The sequence below is a fragment of the Rattus norvegicus genome, chromosome 1, assembly GCF_021556685.1.
Source record: "Rattus norvegicus strain SHRSP/BbbUtx chromosome 1, alternate assembly SHRSP_T2T, whole genome shotgun sequence".
In the NCBI taxonomy this organism is placed as follows: Eukaryota; Metazoa; Chordata; class Mammalia; order Rodentia; family Muridae; genus Rattus; species Rattus norvegicus.
In genome coordinates this window covers 199774600-199790279 of record NC_141534.1, presented here as the reverse complement: position 1 = coordinate 199790279, position 15680 = coordinate 199774600, and the positions used below count along the sequence as shown (strand labels likewise).

The 15680-nt window shown below is 45.6% G+C and overlaps 1 protein-coding gene across 7 annotated transcripts in view; it reads left to right on the top strand.

Moving 5' to 3' along the window:
• Cpxm2 (carboxypeptidase X (M14 family), member 2) overlaps positions 1-9643 on the top strand; it is a 110427-nt gene extending 100784 nt beyond the window's left edge. For 2 of the 7 annotated variants that reach the window (XM_087659841.1, XM_087659844.1), the window contains 4 exons: positions 3304-3443; positions 4571-4670; positions 8297-8546; positions 9322-9637. In XM_087659841.1, coding sequence (XP_087515967.1) covers positions 3304-3443; positions 4571-4670; positions 8297-8546; positions 9322-9370 — 539 coding nt within the window. In that variant the 3' untranslated portion in view covers positions 9371-9637. 7 annotated transcript variants of the gene reach the window in all.
• The last annotated feature ends 6037 nt before the right edge of the window (positions 9644-15680 follow it).

Here is a 15680-nt window from a genome sequence, read left to right as displayed (position 1 = left end):
TGCCCCAAGTTACTGTGAGGGTTTGTCTATATTGGGTTGGCTGGTGGACATGTTTAGGGGATAGATGGTAATTGCTGTGGGAAAGACCCAGGCCACTGTGGGCTGCACCATTTCCTAGACAGAATGTCTTTGAAGTAAGCAAAAGTGGAGACATTGATCTGGGCATAGCCAAGCAAGCAGATAGGCATGCACACGCATTTATTTCTCTTTGCTCTTGGCTGTGGGTATGAGCAGCCGCTCTGAGCTCCCCACTGTGTTGGGCTGTGACCTGGAATTGTAAGCCAGATAATGCCCTCTCAGTTGCTCTTTGTTGGAATATTTCACCACAGCAACTTCAAAGGAAGCCAGGAGATTCTATGATTTCTGCTCTGTTCTATGTCCCACTATGCTAGTTCATTTTGACAGTATATTTTTCTATAAATTCAGTCTTCGTATACTTTTCAAGTGTGTTCCTCTCTTGGCAAAGGAAAAAAATAAAACAGATATATTTGTTCCCATAGGCACTTTAAAACATATCAGAAAGGACACCATTTTTGTCTTGGCAACAATCCAAGGGGAGATTTTTTTTTTGCACTATACAAATCACACTGCACCATACAAATTACAAAATAAACACTGGTTTGTATCTATCAGGAATATTTCCTACTGGTTAGATTTTTTTTTAAATCAAGTTTAGCCCTAAAGATATAGCAACAAGAAGAGCTGATTAAAATCTATTTATATTTCTTTACTGTTTTGCTGCTGTGACTACATTGTGAATGGACCCTGTTGAGTTTGACAGTGTCGGGACAATAGTGATGTCATGGAAAGCAGGCTGCTGAAGACTGCCACAGACTGATGCTGACCGTGGTGGATGTTTCTGCCCTCCCGATTCTGTGATTATTTCGGGGACTTTATGTCAAAGCCGTGGCAGTTTGAGTATTTTCCATCATTCTTCTGTGATGGACTCTGCAGATTCCTTCCTTTGTAGATTAATGAAATTGTCTTTCTAATTTCCTCCCTTCCCCCCAGTCCCTTGCTCTGTCTTCTCACCCATTATCCTGCCCTGCAGGCAGCAGTGAGTGTGGGGGAAACAGTTATGAGTGAGGCTTTGGACAGTTCACAGTGTCCATCGTGGACAGCCTGTGCATCTGAACTCCAAAAGGACTCTCTTCTTGGCTGCAGACCTGCACTGGCAGTCACAAGGAGGGGAGGTGCCATGGGTAAAAGGAATGATTTTGGGCACAGAGAGGGTCACAAAGGATGTCTCTTGCCAGGCCTGAAGGTTTTGAAGAGCTACGAAGCTGTGCAGCAGATCCTGATTCACTTCAGACAGGAAGGCACATTTCAGTCAAAACCCTTCTGTCTGGAACATTCTTAGCACAGTCTTACTTGAAGGGCAGGAATCATCACAGAAGAGATGGATGAAGCTTCTCCGGGCTGACGTTTCTTGGCATTTTGTCAGCATGTCTCAGGCTTTCAGTGCTTTGAAGGTGCTTCTTGAAAAAAGGAAGATAGGAAGGGGAAAAAGAAAAAAAGAAGGAAGAGAGAGAGGGGGAGAGAGAGAGAGAGAGACCCACTCCATAACTGTAATTAGTACAATTATTTCAGTATGAGCAGGGCCTAAAGAATGTGAGGCTAATGACATCTTTATGTTCAAAGGAGGCCCATCCCTCCTAACAGTCAAGACCTGGGCTAAGCAGTTACCATAGGCCCTGGATGCCCTCAGAATCTCACTGTAGGTTGATAGATAAATCAAGACAGATGAATTCAGAGTTGGCCTGCCCCTCGCAAAGCGTTCCCTGAATGTAATCCCATCACATGCCCCTTGTCCCTGTTTTACTCTTCCTTGCTTTATCTTGAGAGGTCACAGTTGCTGAAATCCAAGTGTCCGGAGTCTGGAATGAAATAGAGAGGGCTAAGCTGCCAAAGGTTTGAGACTGTTTTCAGGATGTGATAGTAGGTTGACCCCCAAAATCTGACACTAAAGCGAAAGACCCTTTGTAAGAGGGCTCTTGGAGAACACGCTTTTCTCTGTCCACACAGAGCTTTGTGTCTTAAGCTTGCACCTTCTTTTGGCCCCCAGGGAGCAGGTAGGGGTCCTTAGAGGATCTTCTTCCCCACAGAATGGTGTTTGCCATACTGTTGTAGAGCACAGCTTGCTGCACATCCCGTTCAGAGGTGGAAATGTTGAGGGGGAAGCTCATTAGTAGAGAGGGACTCAGTGCTGAGCATGGATAATGGCTTGGGTCCAATCTCTGGCACCCTGCCCACCACAAGGGTTGGGCTACTTTATACCATTCGACACTTGTGATAGTAATTTACTCATTTAACAAATACTGGGTATGTAATGACTTGAGAAAGATACACCCCCTACCCCGACACACACACAACAACATGTCTGTTTTATAACTTCTTTGCACCTGAAATTGCTACTTTATTGGGAAGACAGTCTTTGAAGATGTAATTAAGGGCCCAGAGATGCTCATTACTGGGTGTGTGCTACATCAGTGAGACGTGTCCTTAAATGAACCCAAAGAGGAAAAGCAAATATAGAGGATTGGGCAGAGTCAAGCGATTGACATTAGAAATGCCTAGGCCAGCAGAAGCCAGGCTGGTAAGGAGTGTGCTCCTACAAGGTTCTGCAGGGAGCACACACACCTGAGGACTTCTGGCCCCTCAGCACGTGGGACTGAGTGTTTGCTTTAAACCATGATGCGGTGATTTGCAACAGCAGCCCTAGGATGCTCATATGGGACAGGCTGGCTGCTTCCCATCTGCACATCAGGATGCGGGTCTGTTGCTTTGGGACTCACTGGGTGAGTTTGGTAGCCAAGCAGCTGCAAAGCAACCACACACATGGTCTAGGCCCCCAGAAGAAACACAAATCTTGAAAGAAATTCTCATTGATCACAACATCACTTGTCTTATCTGTGAGGTTAAGCTATGACTAAGTTTGGGAGGACAATGTAGTGGCCTGTAGGATGCACCTTATGGACATGTCCAGAAGAGGCGGGTGAAGAGACACAGAGAAGACCATGCAGATAGGACAGAGGTTAGCCATCTTAATGAATCGAAACAGAGAACCATTCAGGTTCTCATCAGAGACCTATACAGCTGCCAAATACAGTGCATTAAATACTTAATCCATTGTGGTTATTAATGATGGCTTTCCAGGCACATTTGTTTTCCTCTGTTTATCTATAGTAAATTCTTTCTGTTTCCTGTTCAGCTGAAGAGCTCTAAATGTTCTTGAACATTCTTGTCCATTCCCCCTTGCCACTTGAAGTACAAATCAGTTAAAATGTCTGGTTGGCTTGACAGGTCTAAATGACTTCAGTTACCTCCATACGAACTGCTTTGAGCTGTCCATCTACGTGGGCTGCGATAAATACCCACACGAGAGTGAGCTGCCCGAGGAATGGGAGAATAACCGGGAGTCTCTGATTGTGTTCATGGAACAGGTATGCTGGACACGTGGTTGGGAGGAGAGGAACTAGCTAAGAAATGGGTGATGGGTGTGAGAGCCACAGTCATGGGAGAGTCAGATGGTGCTTGTAGCCCATGGCTGCACCTCTGCAAGATGACTGCGGTTGGCACCTGGATCTTATGCCAAGTCTGCCCTACAATGGTTTCCAGAAGGACTCTTGGTACAGAGAGTAGGAGCCAGTTTCTTCCTCTCAGGAAGCTGTGAGTACAACTTCTGCCCCAGTCCTGAAACCTCCTGGGAATAGCTTACTTAAGAGAAAGGCTTGTTTGTGGGAATTGGGCAATTTTGAAGCTACTGTCTTGAGTTTGCTAAAATCGCCTCTGTAGATAACATGTCCAGACCATCACTGAGAAGGTGCTGAGCCATCATGGATTGTCATGTTATCCTACAGACAGGAAGACTGGGGTGCAGGGTCTGGCTGCTGGTGTTATATGACATGGTTGGTTAGTAGATGGGCTCAATACAAAGCGATTATTTTTTGATGGCCTCTGATTCCTTTGTTTCTAACACCTATGTTATTAAGTCTGTAGAACCCAGGAAGGTCCAAATAAGCATGCGTGCTAAAATTAAATTACATTTTAAACTGGTGGTACAAGCATTTAATCCCAGAACTGGGGAGGCAGAAGTAGAAGGATATTGAGTTCAAAGCCAGCTGAGTCTTTAGCAAATTCTAGGCTAGCTGGGACTACATAATGAGACACTCTCTCGAGCTAAAATAAATAAAATTAACAAAAATTAAATTCTGGTTTCCGGAGAATTTTGCTTCATTTTTCAGTGCTAGGGTGGGAACCCAAGGCTACACACATGCTGGACTGGAATTCTGTCTTTGCATGGCACCCCTAGGCCTAGTGGGTGGATTTTAAGGAAACTCTCAGGCCCTCATGTTTTCACCTGGAAGTTTTTAATTGCAATGAGAAACTTATTGGATCACGGGCCACAAAACATTCTACCAAGTCCATGCAGAGCCAGGCACATATTGAGCTAGACGAGGTACTTCTCAGTGAGGGCTGAGCTGGTGTTACCTGCCCCCCACCCCACCCCACTTACCTGTGCCATTGGTATCCAGAGCTGGTGACTCACTGGGTCTCATGTGTGCTGCAGGTTCATCGAGGCATCAAAGGCATAGTGAGAGACTTACAAGGGAAAGGGATTTCTAATGCCATCATCTCTGTGGAAGGTGTTAACCATGACATCCGGACAGGTATCTGTGCGTGTGTATAAGCTGTCTCAGTAAGAAAAACCTGCTCCTTTCAGTGAAACTCACTCATTGGGGGGCCGGTGGCACAGTTGATTAGCATGGGGTATTCATATAGAAATTTCTTGTGCAGAGCTGAATCAGCATCTCCTCTCTCCAACTTCCTGAGACCCCTGCAATTGGAGTTTCTTAGCCTGGCTTCTTAGCTTCTCCTTACCCCTTCTTTGGGACAGTTTAGAGCAGTTGTTGAAACTCCAGCTGTACTGGAAGTTTCTGAGGAGTTAGGGACTGTTGTGTAGCATCAGTGTTCTTTTCTTTTGTTATCAAGCTTTTGACTCTTTCTACCACTTGTCTTAGATGTTACAGCCACTGTCTGTAAGGTTTCACTCAGTATTGCATGGAAATTTGTACCCATAGCTCCTTATGAACATTCATTCTTCATTCATTCATTCATTCATTCATTCATTCATTCATCCATCCATCAAGTCAATAGATCTGGACCAAGCCCTCATACTTTGCCAGAGACTGAGCAGGATACTAGTGATCTGCATGAATGAAAGATGGGGCCATTCATTCTATGTAGGATCTGTGTTTTAAATAGTACTACTTAAAGGAGCCCTGACCATTCCTCACACTATTTAGTGCCTGGTGGGCAATGTAGGAAACACTGGGGCTCTACACAGTGGGAGGTAAAAAGGCCCTGGGGCCCTATAAGCCTAGATGAGAATGCTTTGCCTAATGGGCTCTGACTCTCAAGTTCTGTAATCAAGCCGGCAGTTTGGATGAGCTAATGGCAAATGCATCTCATACCCTCCACTTCCTCCTATAAATAATTTTCCAGCATGTACTCTGGGCAGATTGCCTCCCAGATTACACACACACACACACACACACACACACACACACACACACACACACACACACAGCTCTTTACGAGCACCCTCTGCTCTCACCAGAACTGCTGAATTTGCTTTGATTTTAGTCTGAGGCTTATATGATCCGACAAGTTTCATTTCAGTGGAAGCTTGCATAATGTAAACAGAGGCATTAAACAGAATCCCACAGAGAGGGAGCTAGAAAGACTATTGTTAAAAGGAAATTTGGATTAGAATTTTACATGCTATCCAGTACTGAGAAGACACCTATTTGAACTGTTAATGAATGAGCAATCACTGGGCTTGGGGTGCCCCTTTCATTTTAAAAGTGACAAGCAGTGTCCACAGTGTTAACCTTACATGGTGACTGCATGGAGTGTTTATCTCAGAACACTAACTCAATTGTTCAATCAGACAGAACTCAATACGGGGCTCCTTCTATATCCTCTAGTGCATGGTTCTAGGATAAGTGTCATTGGGGAAGAAGAAGAAATAAGGACAGCCCTATTTATAAGGTAGAAAAACATTGTCCATGGTCTTTGGAGAGACCTGCCAGGTAGAGAGGGAAGCCAAGCAGATCCATGCTTCAGAAACGGAAATTTCTAGATTACAGAACCAACATCTCTTGTTCTGACTTTGTGACGCAAACATGGTCCCCATCATTTCCTTCTTCCTTTTAACTTGGTTTATTGAGCACTGACTGTGAGCCAAGAACTAGTGCTGCAAAGAACAAGGATGTCCCTGACCACCACGTATGCTTTCTGACGGAGGAGACCTACAGTGAGTTGTTAGGGAGAATAAAAATATTACAGATGGTAACGAGGGCCAGGAAAGAAATGCAACCAACAGATACAAAGACAGACCAAAAAGGCAAGGTGGAGTTCCCTCACTGAGGAAGAAATACAAACTAAAAGAGCAAAGGTGGCATGCCAAAGTGAGAGGACAGAATCACCAAGCTTCCGTTCAGAGTCAAGAAAGGGGGGTAGAGATAATTCAGTAGATAAAGCATTTACCATACAAACTCGAGGTCCAGAGTCTGCATCCCTAGCACCCATGTAAACACGGCTAGTTTAGCAGAGTCTCCTACACTCCTAATGCTTGGGATTGAAATGGGATACTGGAGTAAGCTGGCTAGCAAAACTAGGAAAATTGGTGAGCTCCAGCCTCAGCAAGAGACCATGACTCAGTAAACAAAGTAACAAAGTAAAGAGCAGTCAGGAAGACACTATGCTCGAGAGGCTCAACCTCTGGCCTCTGCACAAACACACGTATGCATGAGCACCTTCACATATCTGCATGCATGTCAATGTATGTACACACACACACACAGAGAGAGAGAGAGAGAGAAAGAGAGAGAGAGAGAGAGAGAGAGAGAGAGAGAGAGAGAGAGAGGGAGAGAGAGAGAGAGGGAGCTTTTCAGAGGTCCCTAGCTCTTGCCTTGTGTGCCTTCCTTTAGTGGGAATGCAAGTTTTCTACCAAATGAGAGACTCTTCATAGGGTTGGGGGTATAGGGGTGTATCTCAGTGGTAGACCTTGTCTGGCATGCAGAGATCTGGGTTCAATAACACACAGACATGTGAGAATGTAGAGATATATGCTTCCTAGCCTTTCGCTCCACAGTCCTGGGTATAAGGTTGGCCAGTCAGCCTGGCATGTGGTTTTCCTTTTAAGGAACTCTCTATCCCAGGGTTCCTTGAGTCATGTGGACCAAGAGATGTCCTTTACCCTCTCAACTTTTCTTCCATAAGATGGTGTCTCTGTGTGGGAGTTGCTCCCTGATCTTGCCATAGTCTCTGTGTGAAGGCATGACATCCTTTAGAGCTCATGTCTTATGCTGTAGCCCACCTATAATTGAATCTCAACATGACTTCTTTGAGTGTGGCCAGGTGAGTAGAGTGACTAAAAGGAAATGAGTAGACAGGAAGTCAGCATCTGTGCCTACAAGAAAAAGTGAACAGTCTGTCTCAATGGAGAATTACTTAAGCCCCAAAATCTGTTGACTAAGGCTGTTCTGACCAACTTGAAGCTAAGGATGGGACTCATTGGGTAAGTGACTAGTTGTATAGCTGGGTAAGTGACTAGTTAGTTGTGTATCTGGGTAAGTGACTAGTTAGTTGTGTATCTGGGTAACTGACTAGTTAGTTGTATATCTGGGGAAGTATCAGGACTCCTCCTCAGCCCTTCCTGCAGCTTGCCAGCTTTCATAGGTCTTTCCTTGATGTGTTGAGTCCCTGCCCTACCTGGAATCCCTATTCCTGTCTCTCCCAAGTCTCTCTGTCCATGGCCATACAATGAGGGCTGGGGTAAGTGTGAAATACCAGGGCCTTCTCTTGGGCAGTCTCTTCCTGAACTTTTAGAAGCCGGGAACTCTCCCTTTTTAGAAATGATTGATTCTTCTATATTCGTAGTTCTGCAGAGGGAAGCCAGGAAGCTATGAGCTGCTGACTCTGCAAGAGGCCATTTTGTGGCAAGGACATAATGTTTGTGAGTTCGCATTTATAACGAATGGCTTGTATTGTCATATAGGAAAGACTTTTGGAGATCTTATCTCCAACTGGGCTTACACACTGCAGGGAGCCTGGGTCCTGAACCCCTTCCTGGTGAAACATTAAAGCAGCAGCCAAAGAGAAAAACGCCTTGGCTTCCAGAGTGCTGTAAGCACTTGATCATAGGAGCTTAGGTCAGCTCTGATGGGTAGGGCCGGACTACTTGTCCTCGAAAGGATCTGTTTTGAGATCCCCTGCTTTCTTTTTTCAGCCAGCGATGGGGATTATTGGCGCCTACTGAACCCTGGTGAATACGTGGTCACAGCGAAAGCAGAAGGCTTTATCACCTCCACCAAGAACTGCATGGTTGGCTATGACATGGGAGCGACTCGGTGTGACTTCACACTCAGCAAGACCAACCTGGCTAGGATAAGAGAAATCATGGAGACATTTGGGAAGCAGCCTGTCAACCTACCCGCCAGGCGCCTGAAGCTGCGGGGACGAAAAAGGCGGCAGCGCGGGTGACTCTCTTGGACACTTGAGACATACCCCAGACTGTGCAAATAAAATCCACTCCAGTAGTAACTCTGTAGCAGGCTCTCCCTGTTGTTTTGACTGTAATTCAAGAGACACCCAGGAGCATGCCCACATAGCTTGGCTGGCCCCAAAGGGGAGGGCTGGCGGCTCAGGGTGTTTTCTTTCCTTTGTTCTCATTTATCCAAATACCTTGGACAGAGCAGCAGAGAAAGGCTGGTGGCAGTGAGGGAATTCAGTCTGAGAATCTGAACCACTGGCCAGGAAGGGAAGCCAGGCCTTCCCCTGTTTGCGTGACATCCAAGTTTGCCAGTGCATTTGCAAATGGCACAGTTGACATTGCAGCACTTCGCCCCAGATGTTATCATGTGAGATGCTCTTATGCAGCCTAAGAAAATCCATCCTCCTTGGCCCCAGGGGACAATCTAAGCTTCGGTATATGCACTCTGCATTCTATTGACAATAGAGGCATTTATTACCAAGTGTGCATCGCTGAGTCCTAAGTCAGTTCTGATCCTTTTTCCAACAAAGCTAGTCTTCCTAAGGGCAGACAGAAGTGGAAAGCATCTGAGAGTGATTGCTGGGCAGCAGACCTTGCGGGGTTTGTTACATGCCGAGAGAGCCCCTAAACCCTTTGCTACTCCATTAGCCTTTTGGGGTGGGGAGAGCCAGACTTCTTAAGGAGGCTAGAGCAGATAGTCTGGGCCATCCTGGAAAAGAGCTTGAAGGAAGCAAAACCAGAATTTCTTTCTCTTGCTCCAGGATAGGAGAGCTCCAAGTTGGCCCCCCGTCAGGAGGGGAGTTACGATGAGCATACAGGAGGCCACATCTTTCCAATCAAGCATCATCTAATGAAAAAGCAAGCAATCTTAGGATTACCTGGGACACATCAGTCTGGGAGAGGTGGTTGAATCATTGTGTAAGGGAATAGTAGGTCTCATCTCTGTTCGTCCTGCTGCCTTGTTGACCTGGGAAGAATGAAACAAGCAAGCAAGCAAGCAAGCAAGCAAGCAAACAAACAAACAAACAAACAAACAAACAAATAAATAAATAAATAAATAAATAAAGCAAATGGTAAGATTCTCTCATGTGTTTTTCCAGGCGGATATGCAGTGCCTTGTACCTCTGTGACTATAGCCATTAAGGTCAGACTCTGGGCTCTTTCAACCCCAACCATGTGGGTTCTGCTACTCATCCTCAATTCTCCAGGTAAAAAGACAGATAAGAACAGCAAAGAGAGGAAGAAGTATTCAACATGGCCGTGCTGGAGAGAAGAACAAATCAGGACTCCTGTGACCTTCCTCCCACAAACCATCTCTGGGTCTGTTTAAATAGAGGGCAATAGTCAGGCATCAAGAGTCCTGAGAGTCCAAGGTGTGGCCCCGCCCAGCATTGACTCAGCATCTCTGATCTAGTATGTCCTGGAAGGTGGTCAGGAATGTGTGAAATCTCTTCCTGGAAGAAGTTCCCTGTCTGACTCTATCCAGCAAGAGGGTCCTGGGGAGACCTCAGTACCTTGGGGACCATTTTTTTCAACAATCCCCAAAGGGGAGGGGCACAAGTGTCTTTAGAATATATTCATTCCTGCCAGAAAGGTTGCCATCCCACTCTCTCTGTGTTTGGTCACCTTAGAGGAGGTGCCTGTCCCAGATGCACTCCCTGAGCCTCTGTAAGTCTGAGTTCCAACTGATGACAGCTGTGTGTCCTCTGTTTCTTCCTGGAGAGACATATGCTTGGACACACTGGAGACGTCAATGAATGTCTTTGCACAAATATCCTCACCAGCATTCTGGCAGTCAGCATGGGGTTAGGGCAGCAAGCTTTGCTGATAAGGGTCAGACTGCCTATATCTCACAGTTAACAAACTGTGACTGTCCACACTGAGATAGCTCTCGTCAGGCAGTATTCACACACATGGGTGGGCACAGCTGTGCTTCAGGAAACTACCCAAACAGGTAGGTAGCTGAATATGGCCTTCAGGTTGGGACATAGTTAACTTCTATTGTAAACCGGTGTTCTCCAATAGAACTTTCTGGGCTGGTGGGAATAGCTTATTCTGTGCCATTAAATGAAGCGATCACTAACATCTGTGTAGCTGGAGTGCAATTATAGGTGCAATTAATTGAAATTTGATGTCCAACAGCTTTTGGTGACTGGGGCTGTCACTAAGCCCATCACAGACAGCCTCACAGCATCGGATATGGTAGGCAGTATTCCAAAGCATTTTTAAGTTCTGGGCTGTCTTCATAGTTCAGAGGGTAGAAAGATGCACATCTGCAGGAGACTTTAGACTTGTTGGGTTCCTTGACCTGGAAGCTAGGTTTCCGCATTTCAAGCCACAGCACTTCAGTGTTTAGCTCTGAAGTCTACAGGCTGCTCTGCCCCAGGTTCGTGCACTTCTCATCTCACCCCTCATGTCCCAGAAGAGTGTGGTACTGGTCTGAGCCTATGATAGGTTCCACCTTCCCACTCCGCTCTGTAGGAGGTCTCTCTCTTTGGGCTCATCATGCACAAGTGGGCTTTTGTCAACCGTGAAGCTCAGAATATTACCCTGACTCAGCTTCTCATTCTGTTCTTCCTTGCTTCAGACAGAATTAGCTCCTGGATCTTGCCTCAGGTCTTAGCACGGACTTCTGCGTACACATCTCTTCCCACTGCTGAGAACCTCCTGATCTCTTTCCAGACCTGTCTCGAACGCCACCTCCTCCTTCTCTCCCTCAGTCTTCGTGTCTGGGATTCAACAATCTGTCTCACACTCTTAGCCTTTCAGAATAGTGCTGACAGCACAGGATGAACTCTGACCACAGGGCTAAGAGATCTGGCTTTCCCAGGGAAGGCAGGGTGTCCTCCTTGGTACCCATCATCATTGGACTCATACTGTATAGCGTATGCTCAGTGGTCACATGGAATTGGGTTAGTCCTGCCACGTGGTGTCTTGTTTTTTAGTTGGCGAGTTAAGAAAATGTGATTTCAGAAAATGAAAATCAGTCACTTGGTTTTATTCAATTCCTTTGTACCTCCTCAAGGGTCTTCACTCATGGACTGGGAAGATGGCACAGCCAGTGAAGGTGCCTGCTACCAAGCCTGATGACATGAGTTCAGTTCCAGGGGCCATATGGTAGAAGGAGAGAACTGACTCATGCAAGTTGTCTTCTGACCTCCATGAGCGTGCTGTGGCATACACACCCCCTACACACACATACACACACACACACACACACACACACACACACACACACACACAGCAGTTCTCAAATGTTAGGCATGGACCTGCCATGGGAATTGCAGTTCTCTTCCAATGTGTGTACTTGATGGAACCAAAAGGATGTTGACACAAAGCCCGCTCGTGAATATTCACAGCCATGTGATTCCAAAGGGGAGGGGGAGGGGAAGGGGAAGACAACCAAAATCTCATAGTGGTGAAGGAAGAAACAAAATGTGATCTAACCACAGTGGGATGTCATATGCTGATGACAGGAGATGAGCTGACACCTTTCAGAGTATCCAGCTGATGACACCATGGAAACATCACAGTAGTGAGAGAAACAGGTCACCAGAGGCCACATGTTGCCTGATTCTGTTTCTATGAAGTGTTACATGGGGACAAGTGGTTATCTAGGGCTGAGGAACAAGGGAACTGACTTGCACAAGCTAGGAAGGCTATGCATGTCTTTGGGAGGTATGTACTCCAAAGATGATTGTGCTGATTAAAAACAATTTTTATAATTTAATTATAAAACTGAATTTTTATAAGTTAAATAAGTGATTCACACAGATTACATCTCGATAAAGCTTTAGAATAAACGGTTGTGGTGACAACTAATCCCAACTGTTACCTTGAGAGGATCTGGAATCAACTAAGAGACAAGGCTTCACATAGGTCCAGGAGAGTATTTCCATAAAGGATTAACTGAGGAAAAGATTCTTTTTAAGAGTGGATTGTGCCTATTGTAAGAGACCCAAGGAGAGACCTGGTGAGCAAGTCTGGAGCCTCTGTGGCTGCTGCTGTTGTCCCCTGTTCATATCAGTCTCAAGCTCCTTCGGCTCCAAAGTAGACTGAAAATCAGCCACTGTCCATGGCTCCTCCGGGCCTGAAGCACCAGATCAGGACTACAAGGCATCCAGCTTTGTGGGTGGGGTGATACCAGGTTCTCAGCTTCTCTGGTGCAGGTGACTATTGCTGGGCCATCTGGGACCTATCATGTAAGCAAATCAGGGAGTCCTTTCTTCCTTCTCTACTTCCTCTTCCTCCTCTACTTACTCTTTCCCCTCTTCCTCCCCTTCCTCCCCTTTCTCCTCTTCCTCCCCTTCCTCTTCTTCCTCCCCTTCCTCCTCCTCTTCCTCTTTCCCCTCTTCCTCCTCTTGCCCCTCTTCCTCCCCTTCCTCCCCTTCCTCTTCTTCTTCCCCTTCCTCCCCTTTCTCCTCTTCCTCTTTCCCCTCTTCCTCCTCTTGCCCCTCTTCCTCCCCTTTCTCCCCTTCCTCCCCTTCCTCCCTTTCCTCCCCTTCTCTCTTCCTCTTTCCCCTCTTCCTCCTCTTCCCCCTCTTCCCCCTCTTTCCTCTTCCCCCTCTTCCCCCTTGTCCTCCTCCTTTACATCTTATGTGCATTCTATCAGTTCTGTTCCTCTAGAGCACCTTGTCTAATGCAAGGGTCACACTCTTGTCTAATGCTTGCCTTCCAAGCAAAGCTGTGCTTAACCTTTAAATGCACAATCATTTTTAACAATGATTCCTTAGTAAAACCAAGCACAGTCCTGCGGTTCCTGTTCAAACAACCACACAGAGTCACAGCAAGCTGGAGGGCTCAGGAGAGGCCCTGGAATCTGTAATACAAATCTAAGACAAACATGGTTTACTATGTAAGCTGGTCCTCTGTTGGTGCCTTTGTGGTCTTGGGGAAGCTCACATGATGCTTGAGGGAAGGCTCAGAGGTCTGCAGGGCTAGGACTGATTTAATATCAATGGTAAGATGCCATTACCACATGGAGCATTCACCATTGCTCTCCGGAAGTGTCTTCGCAAGTGTTTAAATAAAGCCTTCTCTTCCAGTATCCAAGATGAAAATATAAATAGTTATAACTGTGTGTCTCCCATATCCCTTGACTTCCCTGGCAGCCCCCAGCATCTCCCTATCCCCTACCCCTCCCATCCCCACTCCACCCCAAAGCAAAATCTTGTTGGAATCCTCTATGAATTTTAAGTTGAGAGGTATCTTTTTTAAAAAAACATTGTTTTAAAAGTTATTTTTCTCTTATGTGTATGAGTATGCATGTGTGCCACATGTGTGCCTGGTGTGAAAAGAGATCAGAAGAAGGCATTATAGCCCCTAGAACTGGAGTTACAGATAGTTGCAAGACACCAAGTTGGTGCTGGACATTGAACCTGGATCCCTTGTAAGACCAGCAAGTGCTCTAACCATTGAGCACCTCTTCAGACTCCAGGATTTTTTTTAACTGAGAAATGTTCAGTTGGGCAGTGGTGGTACATGACTTTAATCCTAGCACTTGAACGACAGAGGCAGGGGAATCTCTGAATTTGAGGCTAACCTGGTCTATGGAGTGAGTTCCAGTTCCAGGACAACTAGGGGTACACAGAGAAACTCTGTCTCAGAAAACAGAGAGAGAGAGAGAGAGAGAGAGAGAGAGAGAGAGAGAGAGAGAGAACACAATAGAGAAATGTGACTTTGCAAGGAAATAAGTTTCCCCTGAAATACAGAAGAGCATACGATGCTGTGCTGTGTTGCTTCTGTGTGGTCTCACCCTTAACATACAGTTGTGGTTTGAATGTGAATTATCTCCAACAGGTCTGCATGTGTGAACATTTGGTCCCTTGCAGATGGTTCTGTTCTGAAAGTCTGTGGAACCTTTAGAGGTGGGACTGCTGGGGTGAGCCTTGAGGTTTTGTAGCCTAGATACCTTTCCTCCCCTCTCTGTGTCTTAGTTAGGGTTTCCATGCTGTAAAAAGACACCATGACTAAGGCAACTCTTATAAAGGACAACATTTAACTGGGGCTGGCTTATAGGTTATTATCATGTCAGGAAGCAGGGCAGTGTCCAGGTAGGCATGGCCCCAGAGGAGCTGAGAGTTCTGCATCTTGTTCTGAAGGACTGCTCTCTTCCGGGTAGCTAGGTGGAGGGTCTCAAAGCCCACCCCATGGTGACACACTTCCTCCAACAAGGCCTCACCTAATAGTGCCACTCCCTGGGCCAAGCATATTCAAACCACCATACTCTGTTTCCTGACTACAGAGGCAGTGTGACCACCAGCATTAACACACACACACACACACACACACACACACACACACACACACACACTGGCTGCCCTGACTTGCCCTGATAATAGACTGTCTTCTGGAATCAACCCTTTCCCTGGTAAGTTTGTCACAGTAGTTTATCACAGGAACAAGCAAGTAACTAAGGCAAGAAATGCCAATTATCTAGGGCATAATGCAATTTAATATCAACCCAAGGATTTAAATCAAAGAACTTGGAAATAATATTCAACATACTACAAGTCATAATTACTGTTGGAATATAGAGTTTCTTGGAACAATTATTCAATTTACTTAAACACAGATTTATAGTTTTACAACCTTCAACATTCACTATGAATAACATTATTATAAATGAGTAAGCCTGGTCAAGTTTAGAGAAAGCACGTATAGTAGAATAAAACGTAGTTCATATTATTTATAGTATTAATTAGAGACGATGTGACTGTTTTTATTAAATCTAAATGATTAAGCTAGTCTCATTTGCTGAAGACTTACCTTAATTATATGCACTCCTAAAACACTTGCAAATTAGCTAACATGTTCAAAAGTTAATGCCCTTCTTTCCATGAAAATTTCATCTCTATAAGTATGTGCCTATATACCAATCAGAATCTAGCTTCTTAAATTTAAGAGAGTTTTAGAAAGTAATTTCTTAATAACCTGTGTTTCTTTAGGGAAACATTCAGTACAGAATGAGGGGCCCAGGGAGGGGCTCAGTGTTAGAGTGCTTGCCCAGCACCTACCAGGCCCCTGTGTTCAATCCTCAGCCACAAGACCAAATAAACAACAAATGGTAGCAGGCACCCAGAGGTATGGCTATGTCTCACGGAAGATAATAGGCCCAATG